The following is an 18,932-nucleotide window of genomic DNA, read 5'->3' on the forward strand; positions in this document are numbered from 1 at the left end:
ACAGGATATTAATAGAGTGATATTTCCTCTTTTGTTCCGCTTGTACTGACTGTTGATTTAATTACATGCACATAACTTTTCTCTTAAGATTCTGTATTTTAATTCTTGGTAAAAGAACATTATTTCACTTTTTCAAGGGTCTGGATTTGGAAAAGTCTGTAATATCACAATAGATGTACTAGGTGCTGATCGGTTAAGCAGTTAATAAAAAAAAATCCACCCACTTTAAGCTGATGTAACATTTGGAACAAATGCACAGGAAATATGCATTTCTGTTACTGACCTGTTGGATTTTAAGGCTGTTACAGGAAGGCTCTATTAATTTAAATTAACTCTTGGAACAGTTCATTTTAAGTCAAGTTAGTGGTAGCTGTTCTTCACTCTAGCCCAGTCAAATAGAGTTGCTTTCCCTTGTTTCACAAAGCGAGCCCTGAGAACTGAGAATTGTCTGAGTCATGTTGAAAAAGGAAACATCCTTAACTTCAATGAAAGGAATCTGTGCTGTCCAGCATCCACACTGCCAGCTCAGATGAGCACACGAACATGTAGTAACAGCGAGGTGGCCAACCGGCCCTCTTCTGGGGCTCTGTTTCGTATTGTCTTGACCCAGTGGAGTAAGAGCAGAATGGAGATACAAAAACATAAAGGAAAGTAGAGAAATCTCTGCAGTGACAAAGTTTTTAAAAGTTTTGGAAATTATTATTCCAAACATCCCTCTTCTTATAATACGGTACTGTATAATACAGCTAATACAATTAAGCATCAAAAATGGCTTGGTATTTAAATCACATATAAGATAATAATTAATAATAATTGCTTACACTTATATAGCGCTTTTGTGGACACTCCACCACCACCCCCACCACCACCAGTGTGCAGCCCCACCTGGATGATGCGATGGCAGCCATAGTGTGCCAGTACACTCCCCACACACCAGCTCTCAGTGGGGAGGAGAGCAGAGTAATGAAGCCAGTTCATAGAGGGGATTATTAGGAAGCCAAGACTGGTTAGGGCCACTGGGAATTTTCGGGCCAGGATGCCGGGGTTACACCCCTACTCTTTTCGAGAAACACCCTGGTATTTTTAATGACCACAGAGAGTCAGGACCTCGGTTTTACGTCTCATCCGAAGGACAGCACCTGTTTACAGTATAGTGTCCCCGTCACTATACTGGGGCATTAGGACCCATACAGACCGCAGGGTGAGCGCCCCCTACTGGCCCCACAACACCTCTTCCAGCAGCAACCTTAGCTTTCCCAGGAGGTCTCCCATCCAGGTACTGGCCAGGCTCACACCTGCTTAGCTTCAGTGGGATATGGCTGCTGGCGATAGTCATAAAAATATATTATCAATAAGGGCACTTACATATCACATCAGGGTTGTTCAGCAGCTTTCCTCTACCAAGGCCTGTTTCCAATAGTTCTCTGAAGGCTCTCTGAAGTCAGCATCTACCTAAGCTGTGAAAGTTTCTGTGTCATTTTCTGACCACCGACAGCTGACACACAACACCGTACAGGCATATTCAGTTTTTTACATGTGCTGCTTGCTTTATGTCTGAGTGCTTAGGGCTGTGGAAGCTATAGTATTATTTTGCATGATATGCTGTAAATTTCTTTTTATTTTCATTCAGACGATAGCCTTCCTGAGTCAGCCACTGGAAGAAAAGACTCAGGTAATGCTGCCTAACTCGCTTTCTGCCTTAGCTCACTGCAACGGTCTCAAAATCTTTTATAGGATCGGTCCAATACCATAGGAGCTAGAGAAGCTGCACCTATTCATTTTCAGTCCAATGCAAATCACCTCAATGGTGCATTTGCTTCATTGGACTAAAAATGACAATAATCCACAATGAAAAAGTACTGTTCCCAAAACGTCTATAGATGATGCTCTATTGCACAAGCTAATCACATACTGTAAAATGCTATGGAGTTTTTGGAAATAATAATTTTAGTAACTTCAATTTGGTACCTTTTCATACTGGATGGGAAAATGAATAGGGCATGAACCGTTTCTCCTCACGGTCTAAAGTCAACAGAAAGCTGAAGCTAATACAAGCTAATAAAATATAGTTAACAAACCCTGGAGCGAAGACCAGGCCTGTCAGGGATGAGTTCACGGCAGCTGGGAACTCACACACAAAACTGTAGCCCCAAATTCCTGAAGTAAAACTAAATGTTGGAAAATCGGCTATAGAAAAGTTTCAGTTTCTTTTGTACTCTGGTCAGGCTACAGTGACTGAACTTGGTTTTCTGAACTAAAGAGAAAAACAAAGGTAAAACTTTGGAAGAAAACAGTATTTTATTTCAAGATTCCACAGTAAGGGCTTGCCAAAATGTTGGCATGCTGTCGTCAAGTTCAAAACGATTTTTCAAAAGGTGATTTTAAGTCGCGGGACCTTCTTTTAAAGTTCTTACTGAAGCTATAAGCATTTCTCTGATGCACATATGATTCATTCAAAATATCCATCCTCAGGATCGCGTCCTGTGTTCAATGTAGCACAAGTGTTCCATTGCAGAATCCCCTGTGAAAATACTGGAGGAGATGCCAGCACCGGCCTGGTGTCAGCCTGCAGTCCCCTGTGTCTGTCTGAGTCTGAGTCTGAGTCTGAGTCTGAGTCTGAGTATGAGTCTGGAGGAGATGCCAGCACCGGCCTGGTGTCAGCCTGCAGTCCCCTGTGTCTGTCTGTGTCTGAGTCTGAGTCTGAGTCTGAGTCTGAGTCTGAGTCTGTGTCTGTGTCTGTGTCTGTGTCTGTGTCTGTGTCTGTGTCTGTGTCTGTGTCTGTGTCTGTGTCTGTGTCTGAGTCTGAGTCTGAGTCTGAGTCTGAGTCTGAGTCTGAGTCTGAGTCTGTGTCTGTGTCTGTGTCTGTGTCTGAGTCTGAGTCTGAGTCTGAGTCTGAGTCTGAGTCTGAGTCTGAGTCTGAGTCTGAGTCTGTGTCTGTGTCTGTGTCTGTGTCTGAGTCTGAGTCTGAGTCTGAGTCTGAGTCTGAGTCTGAGTCTGAGTCTGAGTCTGAGTCTGTGTCTGTGTCTGTGTCTGTGTCTGAGTCTGAGTCTGAGTCTGAGTCTGAGTCTGAGTCTGAGTCTGAGTCTGAGTCTGTGTCTGTGTCTGTGTCTGTGTCTGAGTCTGAGTCTGAGTCTGAGTCTGAGTCTGAGTCTGAGTCTGAGTCTGAGTCTGAGTCTGAGTCTGAGTCTGAGTCTGAGTCTGTGTCTGTGTCTGTGTCTGTGTCTGAGTCTGAGTCTGAGTCTGAGTCTGAGTCTGAGTCTGAGTCTGAGTCTGAGTCTGAGTCTGAGTCTGAGTCTGAGTCTGAGTCTGAGTCTGAGTCTGAGTCTGAGTCTGAGTCTGAGTCTGAGTCTGTGTCTGTGTCTGTGTCTGTGTCTGAGTCTGGAGGAGATGCCAGCACCGGCCTGGTGTCAGCCTGCAGTCCCCTGTGTCTGTCTGAGTCTGAGTCTGAGTCTGAGTCTGAGTCTGAGTCTGAGTCTGAGTCTGAGTCTGTGTCTGTGTCTGTGTCTGTGTCTGTGTCTGTGTCTGTGTCTGTGTCTGTGTCTGAGTCTGGAGGAGATGCCAGCACCGGCCTGGTGTCAGCCTGCAGTCCCCTGTGTCTGTCTGTGTCTGAGTCTGAGTCTGAGTCTGAGTCTGAGTCTGAGTCTGAGTCTGTGTCTGTGTCTGTGTCTGAGTCTGAGTCTGAGTCTGAGTCTGTGTCTGTGTCTGTGTCTGTGTCTGAGTCTGAGTCTGAGTCTGAGTCTGAGTCTGAGTCTGAGTCTGAGTCTGAGTCTGAGTCTGAGTCTGAGTCTGAGTCTGTCTGAGTCTGTCTGAGTCTGTCTGAGTCTGTCTGAGTCTGAGTCTGTGTCTGTGTCTGTGTCTGTGTCTGAGCCTGAGCCTGAGTCTGAGTCTGAGTCAGTCTGTGTCAGTCTGTGTCAGTCTGTGTCAGTCTGTGTCAGTGTCTGTGTCTGTGTCTGTGTCTGTGTCTGTGTCTGTGTCTGAGTCTGTGTCTGAGTCTGTGTCTGTGTCTGTCTGTGTCTGTCTGTGTCTGTCTGTGTCTGAGTCTGAGTCTGAGTCTGAGTCTGAGTCTGAGTCTGTGTCTGTGTCTGTGTCTGTGTCTGTGTCTGTGTCTGTGTCTGTGTCTGTGTCTGAGCCTGAGCCTGAGTCTGAGTCTGAGTCTGAGTCTGAGTCTGAGTCTGAGTCTGAGTCTGAGTCTGAGTCTGTCTGTGTCTGTCTGTGTCTGTCTGTGTCTGTCTGTGTCTGTCTGTGTCTGTCTGTGTCTGTGTCTGTGTCTGAGTCTGTGTCTGAGTCTGAGTCTGTGTCTGAGTCTGAGTCTGAGTCTGAGTCTGAGTCTGAGTCTGAGTCTGAGTCTGAGTCTGTGTCTGTCTGTGTCTGTCTGTGTCTGTCTGTGTCTGTCTGTGTCTGTCTGTGTCTGTCTGTGTCTGTCTGTGTCTGTGTCTGAGTCTGTGTCTGTGTCTGTGTCTGAGTCTGAGTCTGAGTCTGAGTCTGAGTCTGAGTCTGAGTCTGAGTCTGAGTCTGAGTCTGTGTCTGTGTCTGTGTCTGAGCCTGAGTCTGCGTCTGTTCACGGCACTCTGTTTTTCCCCTGCTGCCGAGCAGTGTGGTCCCTTGGGGAGGGCCAGCCCCCCGAGGACCTGGACAAGCACGAGAACACGCAGAAGTCCTCCCTGCTGATAGAGAAGCCCCAGAGCGGCTCAGTCACCGTGGGTACGCTCCTGCTCTGCTCCTGGGGAAGACATCGGACAGCCAGGGAGGGGTGGGGGGGATACCCTTCGGGACTCGTACTGTAGGTCACCGTTCACCACCACCTTGTAAATTCATCAACCCTTCCAAGCCTCTTAAAAGCGACCGTTTAAGGAGAGAATGAAACGTCCTGCTGGACTGAGACTCTCCAGAAGTTCCAAGTTGTAAGCCCAGTCAGTGACATGCAGTGATAATGTCTGGGTGGATGGGGGTGGGTGTTGTTGGGCAAAACGTCCCAGACTTTTAGCTTTCTTCTGCAATTTTCAGTCGATGGTTGAGTTCCTTTGTACACAACTGAAACACAATTTTGCGTTGAATTCGAACTGGCACGATACCCATTTTGGTTGAAGCTAAACGCTGATCCTGATAGTATTTTATGCTACCTGCAGCATTGTCTGTATTGATCTGTTTAAAAAAAATACATTGAAAATAAAACCTCATTTGCATTTCAAACAAATGATTAAAAATATATTAACTACCGCTAATACTCACACTGCTAATACACACACAACCATCGACTCTTAATAATGGCTGCTATTTCCTTGGTATTTATTTGCAAGGTGGAGATATCACGTTCGTGGCTAAAGTGGAAGCAAAAGACTTGCTCAGGAAGCCTACGATCAAATGGTTTAAAGGGAAATGGATGGACCTGGGCAGCAAAACTGGGAAACACTTACAGCTGAAAGAAACTTTTGACCGTTTTACAAAGGTAATCCTCCCTCTGTGTTGCATATTGTCTGTGAGCTTTGGCGTTTGTTTCAGGTGGTCTGCAGAATACCGGAAGCATTCGCCAATCAATCATGGCCTTGAGAAATCAATTAATTAATTGGTGCGCTGGTGTGCATTTTGAAAGTATAGCAGCTACTGTAGTTAAAAAAACAGGACACAAATTAAGTTTTTTATCACATAGGATAGAAATTTTCCCCTCATCATCAGAGGTTAAATCATAATGCCAGGCTCTCTCAACATGTTTTTTTTTTAATTCCTAGATCCACACATTTGAGATGCACATCATCAAAGCCAAGGAAAACTATGCCGGGAATTACAGATGTGAAGTCACATACAAAGATAAATTTGACAGCTGGTCCTTTGATTTGGAGGTTATAGGTAGGTACTCATTTTTGTTGCCTTTGAATTTCTTACTATTTGAGTTCTAAAATTAGTATTTTTTAACGAACAATGAATGAGTCTAACTGCAATGATATTTTTCAGAGGTCCCGGAACTAGTTACTCAAAATATCGATATCCGATCAGCCTTCAAGAGAAGGTAATGAGATGAACTTTGGTTACATGATGATGTTTACTTTGTAATGCTTTGTAAGTATGCTGTAAGATGTACTATATGGCTCATTTAGTTAAGCATTTATTTAGAGCACTGGCTTAGCCCTCCAGACTAGGCACTGCTGGTTGGCTACTGGGATATGTCTCTTGTTGAGTATGACAGAGATTCCCAAAGAACTGGTAAACCTTTCCCTGCAGTTGGACTTGAGTCATCAAGGCTGTCCTCAGCTTGTAACACCTTGATTTGGCTGACCTGAGTTCTCTGTTCTCACTGAGCTGTGCCAGTCCTCCAGTCAGTGCCACCTCACCTCACCTCACAGTGCGAGTCAGAAGCAGGAGGCTCTGACGGGACACATTTCAGAGCAAAACACAAAAGCTCCCTCACCCTTCACCAAAGCCAACAATTAACCTGGGGGTTAATAAAATAAAAAAGATGATCTTTCCAAATTATTTTCAAATGGGTTCTTCGGAAGCCTTGAGAATGCTGGCCATGTTTCAGATGTGTCTATCCAGTTTTAATTACTTGAATACTTTATGCTGAGATCTCCTTTTAGCATGTGGTGGGCATGGTCATCCCTATCCATGAACACCTGTGGCTGACACCCCCTTCGCCAAACTCCCCCATGGTCAGGCTGCGGCTAGAAATCTAGACAAAACCTTTGACTCCTCTGAAATGATTCTGAAAACCACTGAGATTACTGAACCCATGCCAGTATCCTGAGAATCATTGGTGCTGCCTAGATCTCAGGGTCCAGCATTGACTCTGTTTGGGGAGCATTCTGAAAGTTCCTTTCATGCTTGTGTGGATGTTCTGTGGGTGCTTTGATTTCTTCTCACAGACATGTATACTTGGATGCAAGGGCTGTCTCCAACCTTTGTTCCGGGAACCGACACAAGCCAAGTGATTATTTCTGTGTAGGCGACCACTGCACCAGCTAAAACCCTTGTGCACCTCAGTGCTTTCTCAGTCATTGTCCTGAGAGAGCTGGCTGGGAAAGATCTCTCTCTCTCTCTCTCTCTGTCTTGCCTGACTGTCTCACATAACATTATTGTAGTTATTTTACCATCACACAGCTTTCTTCATGTGTGTGAATCAGTCCCTTTCTCTTTGTGTGGTCTTTTAATGAAGCATTGTCTGCCTGTGTTATTAAAACGTTCTTTTAAGATGTTCTGACATGTTCCTTGCGGACAGTGCATTTGTTGTACTTGTCCATTCTTTGGCAGGTTTTTGAATAACAACCTGCTCTTCTTGCTGTGTGCACTAGTGTGAGAGACACTGCCCTCCTCCGTTCTGTGTGTGGTCCGTTCAGGTGTGACCTCACACCTGAAGAAGGCTCCACGGTCCAAACGTTGTGTTTTCTTTCTTCTCTTTTCAGCAGGGAATAAACCTTTTTCTTGGTCATATAGCAATGCTGTCGAACCCTTGAGCACATTACTCAGATTGCTCCAGTTCATTCCCTGCTGTATAAACGGGTCTCCAATTCATCACCCTAAATTATACTGTGTTCTTGCTCCCACTCAGGTGACATGGGCTGAATTTTCTCCTCTGGACTGTGACTTTAGCTGTTAAACATTCCTCAAAATTCTGATTCCTCCAGAAATTCTGATTTTTAAGTGCCCTCATCACTGGAATTCAATAAATTATTTATTGCACAGATTTCCAGGAAACATGATGAGCAGTATGACCTCAGACACACACTCGCCTACAGTACGTCTGCAGGCCCAGCTTTTAATTTACAGTATCATTCAACAGCTTCACTGGGCAGCAGAGTTTAGAATGTCTTGTTTCAGAACATCTCACTGTCCAATGTCTGAACTTCCATTTGTGAAATTACACTTGAACTGTCTCCTGGTGTAATGAAATGTATCTTATAGATGTATATGATTATCAGTTTAATTGCTTGTAAGCAAGGATGTATTAGTGGAGCCTGTGTGCCCCTGCAGGAAACAACTGATTCAGAAAAGAAAACAAATGCCTTATAGAAGATGCCATCAGCTCCAGAAGAACCGTACAGAAAGAAATAAAACAAAACCTTTTATTCTTGCTCATTCATACTTTAAGGACTGAAACAATCCACAAAAACAGGAGTTTTGTTCTGCAAATATAGCAGCAAACCCCTGGAATTTGACTGTTGATTCGAAACAGCTCTGTGTTACTGCCAGCTATTTCAATGATGTAGAATAAGAAATGACACCATCTCACAATATTGAGTTTGAAGCTACAAGAGAAAAGTGTGAAATCTCCAACAAAGCAGTATCTGTATGTCAGATAATGTCAGAACAATGCACATCTTAATCCTTAATCCGCCTTGCACAAATAGGTGTGTTCAAAACCAGACCAGGTAATGCACAGACTTTTCTTGTGTAAGGCCCGATTATGTGTTAGGAAACCTAATGTATAGATTGTGCCATGTGAGACACTTGTGCACTGCTTTATTCCATTGTCTCGTTCTGCAATGCCTACCACTTTTTCTTTTTACTAAAATGAATTTCATCTTTCTCATTAACAACAGCACCGAAGGCCAAGAAGATGCAGGAGAGCTTGACTTTAGTGGTCTCCTTAAGCATAGGTGAGAAACAGTAATGACCTCAATGTGGATTAGAGCCCCTTTTTGATAAAGATTGTTGAACACTGAAAGCCTTTAGCAGAAAGTAAGATTTTCCAGGTTATTGCTTTTCCTCTTTTGTTATCTAGTGTTCACCACAACTGAATATATTTATTTACCTTTATATTAAATCTACTGTATATTGATAGTAAATTCTATATTACACTGTTATTGATTATGCAATCTGAACAGTTGCAATTAATCCAGTATCTCTGGATTCCAAACAGTATATAAATAAGATGTATCTATAGATTATAGATATTATACAATGCCACTTGAGATATGTGTTAAATGCTGCATTTATAAGTACTGCATTTATAATACTCCATAGTAGAAAGTTTTAAGTGGAGAGCTGAATGATAATTTAAATACATGTTTTTAAATTTCATGTTCTTATACAGGAGTTGCACAAACACAGTTTGTTAAGTCACGAAAAAATAATAAATATTCTCGGATCTTTTACCTACGAATTTCTCAGTCACTGAGCTGCAATACATAAAATATACTGCATAGTGTTTTTCGCATGCTGTATACAAAATGAAAGCTTTATATACAAGACCTACTGTTTGCATCCATGGTTGTTCTTTATTTCAAATCCTCTCATAATCAAATCTTCTGATCTATTTTTATTACTATAAATTGTAACAGTCAGTTTAATGTTGCATATAAAAATATCGGAAACATTTTCAATCATGATATTAATTATTGAAAAAATATACATTTATTTGGGCTTGTCTCTTCTTCTTTCCTATGCATTCAGAATGAACAGGTTAGTAAAAAGCATAAGTTATTTAAAAGATTAGAACTTACTTTTGGTAAGTAATTCTGTAGTCTTACAAGCATGTTACGTAGCTGTAGGTTTAAGCAAGAGTGTTCAGCTACTGTAGCTTGGTAACACTTCATTTAAAGGTGTCATTTATAAATGCTTTATTAATATTGAAAATAATAATTCTATGCTCTTCTTTCTCAATACATTGGCAATGTTTATGCTTATTCTATTGCATCCAGAGATTGTTCCCTATTACACAGTGGTGGTACTGAATTTGGTAATACTTACTGTAGGTATTGCAAATAACATTATCACCCAATCACATTAATAAACCATATATAAATGATGCTGTAAATAGTGTTACCTCTACTTTGTTATTATATATTTTAGCTCTATAAATATTTACATACATTCTTAATATTAAAACTTCTGAAAAACAGCAGTTAATACACATTATTGCCTGAAATAAAAAAAATAAAGTAATCAAAGTTTCATCTGTTTGACTGCAAACATTCAGACATTGGAAAATGTCTGTGAAAGAGCTGATTGTATGAATGTTGTTCATATTTGCTGAATAACCAACCCATGTTCAGTAAAGACAAGCCTGCTAACTAACCCCTTACTAAATATATTTGCTACCTGAGTCTCCAACAGAAAGGCAGATGATGCCTTTTGGACATGTACAGTCTTAACATTCTTTCTTATATACATAAAACATGTATATAAGATCAAATTAATCAAAAGGGATGGGCATTATTCCATGAATACTGAATATCCAAGAATACTGTAGTGAACTAAGGTGAACCGTTAGAAAAAGAGTTTAGGAGGATACATCTAACTACTTATCTCTAAGAATACAGCTCCAAACCTTTCCCCTCCTGTTTACTGCATATCCTTTTCAACCTCTACTAACACATTTTTCTGCATAATACCCATAGTACCCCTGATATAATAATTACTTTTTCTAAATTAACTTTAGGTCTTTCCACCCTCCTCCCCTGCCTGTCTACCCAAATTCCCCCAACAGCCACACTTCACAAGTGCAATATTTCCATGATATTAAAAACCCGGCCACATCTCCCCTTTCTTCACCAGCTGTCCAGAGTTACTTATGATGTTATTAGAGTTACTGTATATATAATGTAGGCAAATTTGGACTAGCCCATCCCTGGATGTGACAAAGACTGGGAAGCACCTCTTGAAAGCTTGATGTTATGGATTCTGTTGTTCCTCTCTCAGTTTAGACATCCTTGTTGGCATGACGTATTAATAATAAACTCTACCTTCAATCATTTAATCACAAAAAAAATGGGAGAGTTTTGTGCCTGATGTTTTGGGGGTTTTTTTGTGGCGGGGAGTGAATTTCAACATTGTGGGTCTTTTGGAAGTGCATGTAAAATCGAGAAACAGGAGGCACTTCTTTACACAAAGGGTTGCGGGAGAGTGGAACAAGCGACCCAGCCATGGTTTTTGAAACCAGTGACCTGAATTTGAATAGATGGCAGGTAGAGATCCCCTGCTGAATTAGTTACTACTCACCAATTTCGAATTCCTGTGAAATACCAATCTGCAGAGGGCGCAGGCTGTACGTTAAGGAGCCATCTTAATAATAGCAGAGGACAAGAACAATTCCCTTCCTGCTGCCTCCTACTTTGACAGTGGTTTCCTAGGATGTTCCTAGGAGGCAGCGGCAGAGGTCTGGGTCTTCACTGCGGTCTTCCTCCCTCTACCCAGAGAGCACAAGCCGGAGGAGACCATCCCCGATGTGGATGTGTGGGAGCTCCTGAAGTCCTCCCCACCCCAGGAATATGAAAGGATTGCGTTCACCTACGGCATCACAGACCTGAGAGGGATGCTGAGACGGCTGAAGCGCATAAAGAAGGAGGAGAAGAAGAGTGAGGGTAAGACCTCCGTCCTGGGATCTACCTTCCTCCTCACCTGTCTGGGTTCCAGCCGCCCCTTCTTCTTACTGAAGAAGGACAGACCGTGAAAGAGGCTTTGGCCGTTGGGAGGATGTGGAAACTCAAGCCCGTCATTGCAAGTTGTTTGTCAGGCACTTAAAGCAGCCAGTTATTTTTATAGCACTTTTCTCAATGAGGTGATCTCCAATAATAGCGTCCTTAGTAGCTTTTATCTCAAAAAGTTCAATGTCTGATCTTTGGATTTCACTGTTTGTCGAGAACTTGTTGAAAGGGTGGACTCTGTTGGCCCTTTGTCAGTTTAGACATCCTCCTTGGCATATGTTATATCTGGATATCTGTTCAATAATATTGTCCAGCATAAGCTACAGGAAAATAATCTATAGATATGACACATTCACTGGCCACTGATAATACAAGCTCCCTGCCAAATGAGTAGGTTCTGAGTGACAGCTAAGGCACGGGAGACTGAAGGGAGACCAGGCAGAGTTCCATCTCCTTCCTTGATCAGAACAATCCCCAGGTCTCACTCCTAGAGAAGACCAGGAGTTATTGAGAAAACATGCTGCACCAGCACAATTTCCCTCTAAACAGCTTCAAATAAAATACAATCATGTTGGAATGATGGGTGGAGTACCAAAACTTTATTAGGTGCTATTTCTTAAGAATTTGACTGGAGACGGACTTATGAGAATTTGGGGAAATACAAATATTTCTCCACAAAGTCCTGATTAAAGAGTGTGTTTAATGTTTTATTTGAAGCCTTTGCTAAGAAGTTAGATCCCGGCTACCAGGTTGACAAAGGAGGACGGATAAAGTTTGTGGTCGATTTGGCTGACCCTACAGTGGATTTAAAGTGGTATAAAAATGGACAGGAGATCCGGCCTACACCAAAGTAAGTGCCGTCCTTTTTTGTGAAAATACTTTTTTTCATCCCCCCAGTTTCTTACAAATGGAACACATTCCTAGATTCCTAAAAATGTGTTTCATTTGTGCTTGTTCGTATCTTCCTTACATTTTACCTGTTGTTGACGTTTCAGTTTTTCCTAGTTTCCTAGTGGCCCTTCAGTGATTCAACAGCAATGGTTCAGCCAAACACTTTACCCAGTTCCATTTTTGAGGTCAAAGTTCAAGACACACTGGAAAAAAAAGACAACTGTGCCAACAAATGCTGCACTCTACATTCACATACAATCATTTCTGTCCTTAGAGAACTAAACCAACAAATACATTACTACATACAGCTGCGTTCCCAAAACAGGCAGCCTGACATTGACTCTTTCCCCTCTTATTATTTACGCTTCTGAGAAATCACGTGTTACACATTTTCCTGTTCTTGTGTTCAAGCCCAGGCCATCTCTGAATCGAGAGCCAGTCAGGGAGCCTGTCTGTTGATTCCACGATACTGCCCATTCGGGGCTTTCAGTTGGCTGTGCTACAGATTACGCCTTCTAAACACTCCTCGCCGTCAGATCAAGACAGGCCTTTCGCCTTCACGAATCGTTATTATGCAGAAACATCATTCCTCTTGTTAATGCCATAGCCTCTGATGTACTGAAGCCTATACTAACAAGGGCTTGAGGAAGTCAGAAGTTATGGCCCTGCAGGTGTCAAGGTGTGCCACCCAGACGGCTGCTGTGCTATGAATGAAGCTCGGTGACAGAGCTGCCCTGGATAAATGGCCAGAGCCCAGCAGGGTTTCCTGTGTGTGCATTTCCAACTGTGACCAGCAGGGCACTCTGATCCCATAAACCAATGCAGGCATCACTTTGCATAATGATACATATACTTTTATTTACATCTCAGTGGTGAGGGATCTAAGCTCATGACTGAAGGGTTGTGGGTTCGAGTCCCTGTCGGAGACACTTTAGTCGTACAGTTGCTCCAGTCCACCCAGATCTTTAACGGGCACTGCAACACCGCTGGTTGTAACCCTGAAGGGGAACAGCTTCCGTTTGAAAGGGGCAGACCCATTTGCTCAGTCGCCTACAGTAACATCAGAGGATCCTGCATAAGCTCAGAATGGGTGAGCCTCTGTGCTTGAGTGGCCTCAAGCCATGGGCTCAGCATTACTCCTGATGTATACTGTATCTGTCTGAGGAAACATTCACTTCTGCCACGTGTGAATAAAAAATCATTACTGTAAAACATGCGATTTCAGTGTCTTCTCGGGCATACAAAGATGCCTTGAACTGTTGGTGCTGTTAGAGACCAGACAACAAGAGGACCTGGACAGTGATAAAGGTCACTCCTAAACGAGACAGTGCAGGGACAGCTCTTTCACAAACCTCCCCGAGGACAGCAGGAAATGATGATGTGAGGGGTGTCCTCTGTGTGGCACTGGAGCCCAGACTCCCGCCACAGAGACAGCCCCGGTATTTCCAGAAATACTCTCATCCCATCTTGCACGAGTTAACACCCACATGGCCTGCCCTGCACCTGTGCCTTGTCTCACACATCAGGGTCTCAGCGCACAACTCATACCCAATCTTAATTTCCCCCCGAGAGCTGTTCCTGTTCTTCATACGTAGGTTGGCAAGTGGGAACGAAAGGTGTAAAATAAAATCTCAGACTTCCTGTGACCTTCAGTTCAGGCAGTGATACTTAACTCATAGGATGAGATTTGTCATGCCGAGCAAAGAACATACACTAATATTTCATAAGCCCAAACGCTAGACTGTGAACCATTGCCAGTACCAAACATACTGTCCTCAGCTACATTTTGGTTGAAATGTAGTGTATGATGTAATGACAAATCCTTTATTGTTAACAGCAGGTCCTTCTCTGTACAGGAAAAAGGCAATACCTCCTTTAAAGGCCATTTAACTGCATTCTGCTTTGTAACAACTGTAAATGAAGTGATGAGCTATTTTCATCATGTTATTTCCATTTTAGCTGGTACCGAATCATTCCATAAATAGCTTCTTGGGATATTTCTAGAACAAAAACGATCTCGAAAGGAGGCAGGGGCCAAATCTAAAGCTGTGTGTCCAGTATCATGTCCTTAATTGCTTCGCCACAGTTTTTAGGAACTCAGTTTGAAATCCATCTTCCTGGCTGCAAGTCTTCAGATCTGATCTCTCGCCCGATCTTCCGCTCATGGGCCAGGCACCAGGTCGGATCAGGAGAATCTACTGCAAGGTTGCCTTGTGTGTGAAGAAGGTTAGCTGGGCAGGGAGCCTGTCCAGTGCACTGGCAGGTAATGTTAATAATAATGTAATAATGTTTCTTTATTAGCCCTATACAATTTCTTGCATTAGGAATGCATCTTTTCGCATACCCCAGCTTTTCTCCAGGGAGACACAGACACAGAGACAGGGAGAGAAGCTTGGGGTCAGAGCGCAGGGTCTGCCATTGTACGGCGCCCCTGGAGCAGTTGGGGTTAAGGGCCTTGCTCAGGGGCCCAACGGAGTAGGATTCCTCTGCCGGCCACGGGATTTGAACCGGCAACCTTCCGGTCACAGGTGCAGATCCTTAGCCACAGAGCCACCGCTCGAAGAGACTCCCTTGGATTCCCACATGTCAAACTGCGCCTCTGTGCTCTGCCGCCTGCTGGAAGTTCCCACTGGCAGCTTCCACACAAAAAGGGCACGAGTGCAACTTGAAATGAAAAAACTTCTGATATCTGTGGAAACTCAAAAGGTGGATTATTCATTAAAGTAGTTCGAGTAGGGAGCTGCGTCAGCAGGCGTAGGCCGCAAAGGAACAAGTAAAGGTTTATTCCCTGCTGGAAAGAGAGGAAGAGAAACACAATGTTTCAGCTGTGGAGCCTTCTTCGGGTGTGCATAATACGTTATGTGTTTTTAACCTGGTCTGCAATTTGGATTGTTCTTCAGGTAAAATATTTTTTAGGTCAGAAAAATCATTGTAGAACAATTTCTGTAAGGCCGAATACAGGCAGTTGTAGGGGTCTAAAACGCTCTGCCCTAAAACATGCAGATATTCTTCAGCAGTTATTCTTCAAGTTCTCATCCTCTGCTCACGTGCACATGGGTTGTCTCCGGGCTCTCCGGCTTCCTCCCTTCATCCAGAGAAATGCTGGCTAAGTCAATTGCTTTCCCCCTCTTGATCTCTGGCCCTGCCTCATGCACTCTGCTCCCAGGTCACTGTAACCCTCACCAGGAACAAGTGCTTTTTCAATCATCAAATTGGGCGATTCTATCTTTTCGAGGCAGACATTATCGTGTGAAAAGGGCTGGAGTTTAGGGGGATCTGTAATGTTCATCTTGGCTGTTAAAGTTCAAAGCAGAATAAGCTAAAGCCATCCAGGAGGTTATTGCTCTTTTCCAGTCCCTGGTCTTCAGTGCTGTATCCTTGAAGTATCTGAATAGGCAGTTCTGTTGTACCTCTCTTCTGTTGTTTTGTCACTAATGATTCTTGAAGTCCCCTCCAGGCATGATGTTCTCTTGTCATTTTTTGTCTGTTAATTCCTGTCGTGGTCCTCCTACTGTCTGCTATAATTTCCACTTCCTCCACCCTCTCCTGTGGTGCAATCCTGGCCCTGCTGCACACCCCAAGTCAAAAGAAGTAAGTCTTCTTCATCTTCCATACAAACACAACACAGCTGATTGTGAATGACCTTAGCCTCTTAATTACTGGAGTTACCTTGTGTACTGTGCTTTTCGACTTGCAACGCAAAAAAATTCAGACTTTTTAAAATGCCGGTGTTTATTTCTTTACAAATGGTGCTAACAGTCCTGCTTGCATGTCCTGAATGTTCGATATTCGGCATGCAGTAGAATCACTGGCCATGCGTGTTGTGCCTCTCAATTGATTCGTCGAGCCCTTCAGATTTGGGGAATGCTTGGAATTTGTCCTACAGTAAATGACCTGTAGCACAATGGCAGTAATGGCAGCACAAGATTAGGCCATTAAAAAAAGGAAACTGCATGGAAGCAAGTCACTTGCAACACCAAGGCAGATAGCTAGCTGGAAAGCACTACTTTTTCATCTGTAAAAACCATCAACTAGCACAAAGAATTGAACTTACATTCTCAGCCCACAGTTCTGAATCCTACATTTATTTTTTATTAGTGTTCCTTCTCAGTTTTGTCTCAGCAAAATATTCCGTATCATCCATTCCCTCTGGTCCTGTTATACCAGATATAAACCACGGATATAGATCCCTCCTACAGCGTGCAGGATCATGCCTGCCATGGTCAGGGTGTGGAATTGCTCATCAGCCTAAACAGACCTCACCTCTGGAAACACATCACAATACAAAATTCACCCAGAATTTGTATTTGGAAAATAATCCCATTGTATTGTTTTTCTCTCTTATTTTTACTTTACGCATGCACTTTGAATTTGTGTATCAGTCCTGCAGGCCCTGAGGCGTTGGCATTTAAGACACCTTGTCTTCACTTGTCAGCTGGAGGCCAGACACTATTGTGCGTGGTATCACAGTATCACAGTGGGCCGAGCTAGTCAGTGACAGTGGGGGCACACAAGCACCCCTGCACCATCAGCCTACCATGCGCAATGCCACTGGGACACCTAGCCCCAGACAAGGATTGGCACAGTCCTCTTTTATCCTCTGACCCCTATTAGCCAATCCCTGACCTCAGCAAATGTTTAACCCAAAAATGTTTCGTACTTTTTTTACTTCCATCTTAATTTTTCTCCACGGTGTATGGTATCTCAAGATGGCATCGTGTTTGAATTATGCACTTTTGCACATGCGATGCAATACGATTAAGACTGTGATGCATAACAGGGGTAAGGCGGCAGTGCTGACCAGAGATTAGGGCTCTGGGGGCTACAACTTGAAGGCTGTGCAAACCGAAAGCTGGGTGGGGCACTGCTGATGTACGCTTGACCAAGCTTAAAGTCCGAGCTGCATAAATCCTGCAAGAACCCATGTTCAGTACGTCTGATTGACTAAAGGTGTTAGCCAAGTAAATGAATACACAGTACGTTAATGAAACAATACTCAGGATCATTAACGGGCTGGTGCACTTCGCAGGTACATCTTTGAACACAAGGGCACCCAGCGCATCTTGATCATCAATAACTGCACCCTGGGCGACGATGCTGCCTACCAGGTGGCAGCCGGAGATGAGAAATGTACCACTGAGCTGTTTGTGAGAGGTACACAAACCCTTCTGACTGCGCAGCTGCCCCAGCCCAGGGAGAAAGGAGTGGAAAGTCATACGATTCTGCAGGCGGGGCAGGCAAACAATTCAGAGGCTGTAACTGTACTCAAAACATCTTTGTAGAATTAAAAAAGAAGAGTTATATGTTGAACAGAACCTTAGAGATTGTCAGCGAATCCTCTTCAGAAAAAAAAACGATTTTATTGCTAAAAATGTACAATATTACATCTTGTCATGATGTCACGGCATCTTCCTCCTTCTTCCACAGAGTTGCCAGTTACGATAACGAAAGAGCTGGAAGACGTGAACACCACCGTCAACGAGAGAATCGAGCTGGAGTGCGAGGTGTCCGAGGACGATGCCCAAGTGAAGTGGTACGGATCGCCTTTCCCTCAAGATGCTTTCCGCCACCTTAGATACGCTCCCGTTGAGTCAAGGCGCAGAACTGGGCACGCCTTGGTCAGTCCGTCCCGTTTCATTTCCCACAGGTTTAAAAACGGAGAGGAGATCCCGAGAGCCATCCGCTCGAGGTTCCGGTTCAAGAGCGAGGGGATGAAGCACATCCTCATCATCGACGACGCGATGAGGGAGGACAGCGGAGTCTATACGGCGATGGCAACAGGAGGAAAGTCAGAAGCCAAGGTCAAGGTTGACCGTATGTATGCCCGCTACGCACTGTGTCATGCCTCTCCGCGGCGATTCAACCAGTGTGACAGATCTGGGAAATCGGGCGGTCTTCTGGAGTTTATTCCAGCCCAGGTCTTTCATCAACTCTGCACGTTCATCCGCTTGCTTGTTATGCTACTACTGCTGCACCTGCCTCTTAAGTGCAAAAAAAAAAACATCTTCAAGTGTATTGTTTCTAATAACGTCAGAAGACAGAACCTTTGGAAAGTGCTCCTCAATTCGCTTTTAAAATTCGCTCCATTAATGCTGCCTGAGCAGCTCTCAGTAGGTGATCCTTCTGGGCTGAACTGACACAGGTGGGAATGTTAATGTAACAAACACTCCCACTCTGAGCATTTCATTCCCATCTCCGGGGCTCCCATTGGTTACAATTCAGATAACACACCTTAATCAGCTGACTTGATGTCTGAACCTTAGAAGTCATTGCAGAGCTGATACCAGTTACAGATCCCAATCAACCTTTTTTTATGAGCTGCAAGCTTTAATCCATGCCAACCATGCAGAATAATAACTGAAATCAATTAGTATGTGATTAAGATCCCAGCTAGTACCCAAAACCAGAAATCACAGCAATTCCTCGGGACCAGTGATGGGGACCCATATCTTGGCTGACAGGGTGCTCATCAAGAGCAGCTCTACCGCAGGTTTTATACTGAGGGTTTCTTTAAATCTCCAGCTTCTGAAGAACATGGGAAGGCTTCATCGTGTCCAGTTAAGCAAATAATGAGTTCAATCAGGTGATTAAGGGCTCTGGTGAAAAGAATACAGAGAACCCTTCTGTTCCTCCAGAGCTTGATTTTCACATGCCTCCTCTTCATTCTGTGCAACATGTAGTCCA

The 18,932-nt window shown here is 43.6% G+C and overlaps 1 protein-coding gene across 16 annotated transcripts in view; it reads left to right on the forward strand.

Moving 5' to 3' along the window:
- mybpc1 (myosin binding protein C1) overlaps positions 1-18,932 on the forward strand; it is a 54,612-nt gene that overhangs the window by 17,362 nt on the left and 18,318 nt on the right. For 11 of the 16 annotated variants that reach the window (XM_088645946.1, XM_088645940.1, XM_088645942.1 and 8 more), the window contains 11 exons: positions 1,631-1,672; positions 4,594-4,701; positions 5,298-5,446; positions 5,727-5,844; positions 5,950-6,004; positions 8,532-8,588; positions 11,128-11,294; positions 12,075-12,207; positions 17,278-17,402; positions 17,676-17,781; positions 17,896-18,062. In XM_088645946.1, coding sequence (XP_088502072.1) covers positions 1,631-1,672; positions 4,594-4,701; positions 5,298-5,446; positions 5,727-5,844; positions 5,950-6,004; positions 8,532-8,588; positions 11,128-11,294; positions 12,075-12,207; positions 17,278-17,402; positions 17,676-17,781; positions 17,896-18,062 — 1,227 coding nt within the window. The remainder of the gene's footprint in view (positions 1-1,630; positions 1,673-4,593; positions 4,702-5,297; positions 5,447-5,726; positions 5,845-5,949; positions 6,005-8,531; positions 8,589-11,127; positions 11,295-12,074; positions 12,208-17,277; positions 17,403-17,675; positions 17,782-17,895; positions 18,063-18,932) is intronic. The other 5 variants (XM_088645945.1, XM_088645949.1, XM_088645950.1 and 2 more) reach the window with 1 other exon arrangement.

The sequence above is a fragment of the Lepisosteus platostomus genome, chromosome 9 (assembly GCF_059453375.1).
Source record: "Lepisosteus platostomus isolate fLepPlt1 chromosome 9, fLepPlt1.hap1, whole genome shotgun sequence".
NCBI lineage: Eukaryota > Metazoa > Chordata > Actinopteri > Semionotiformes > Lepisosteidae > Lepisosteus > Lepisosteus platostomus.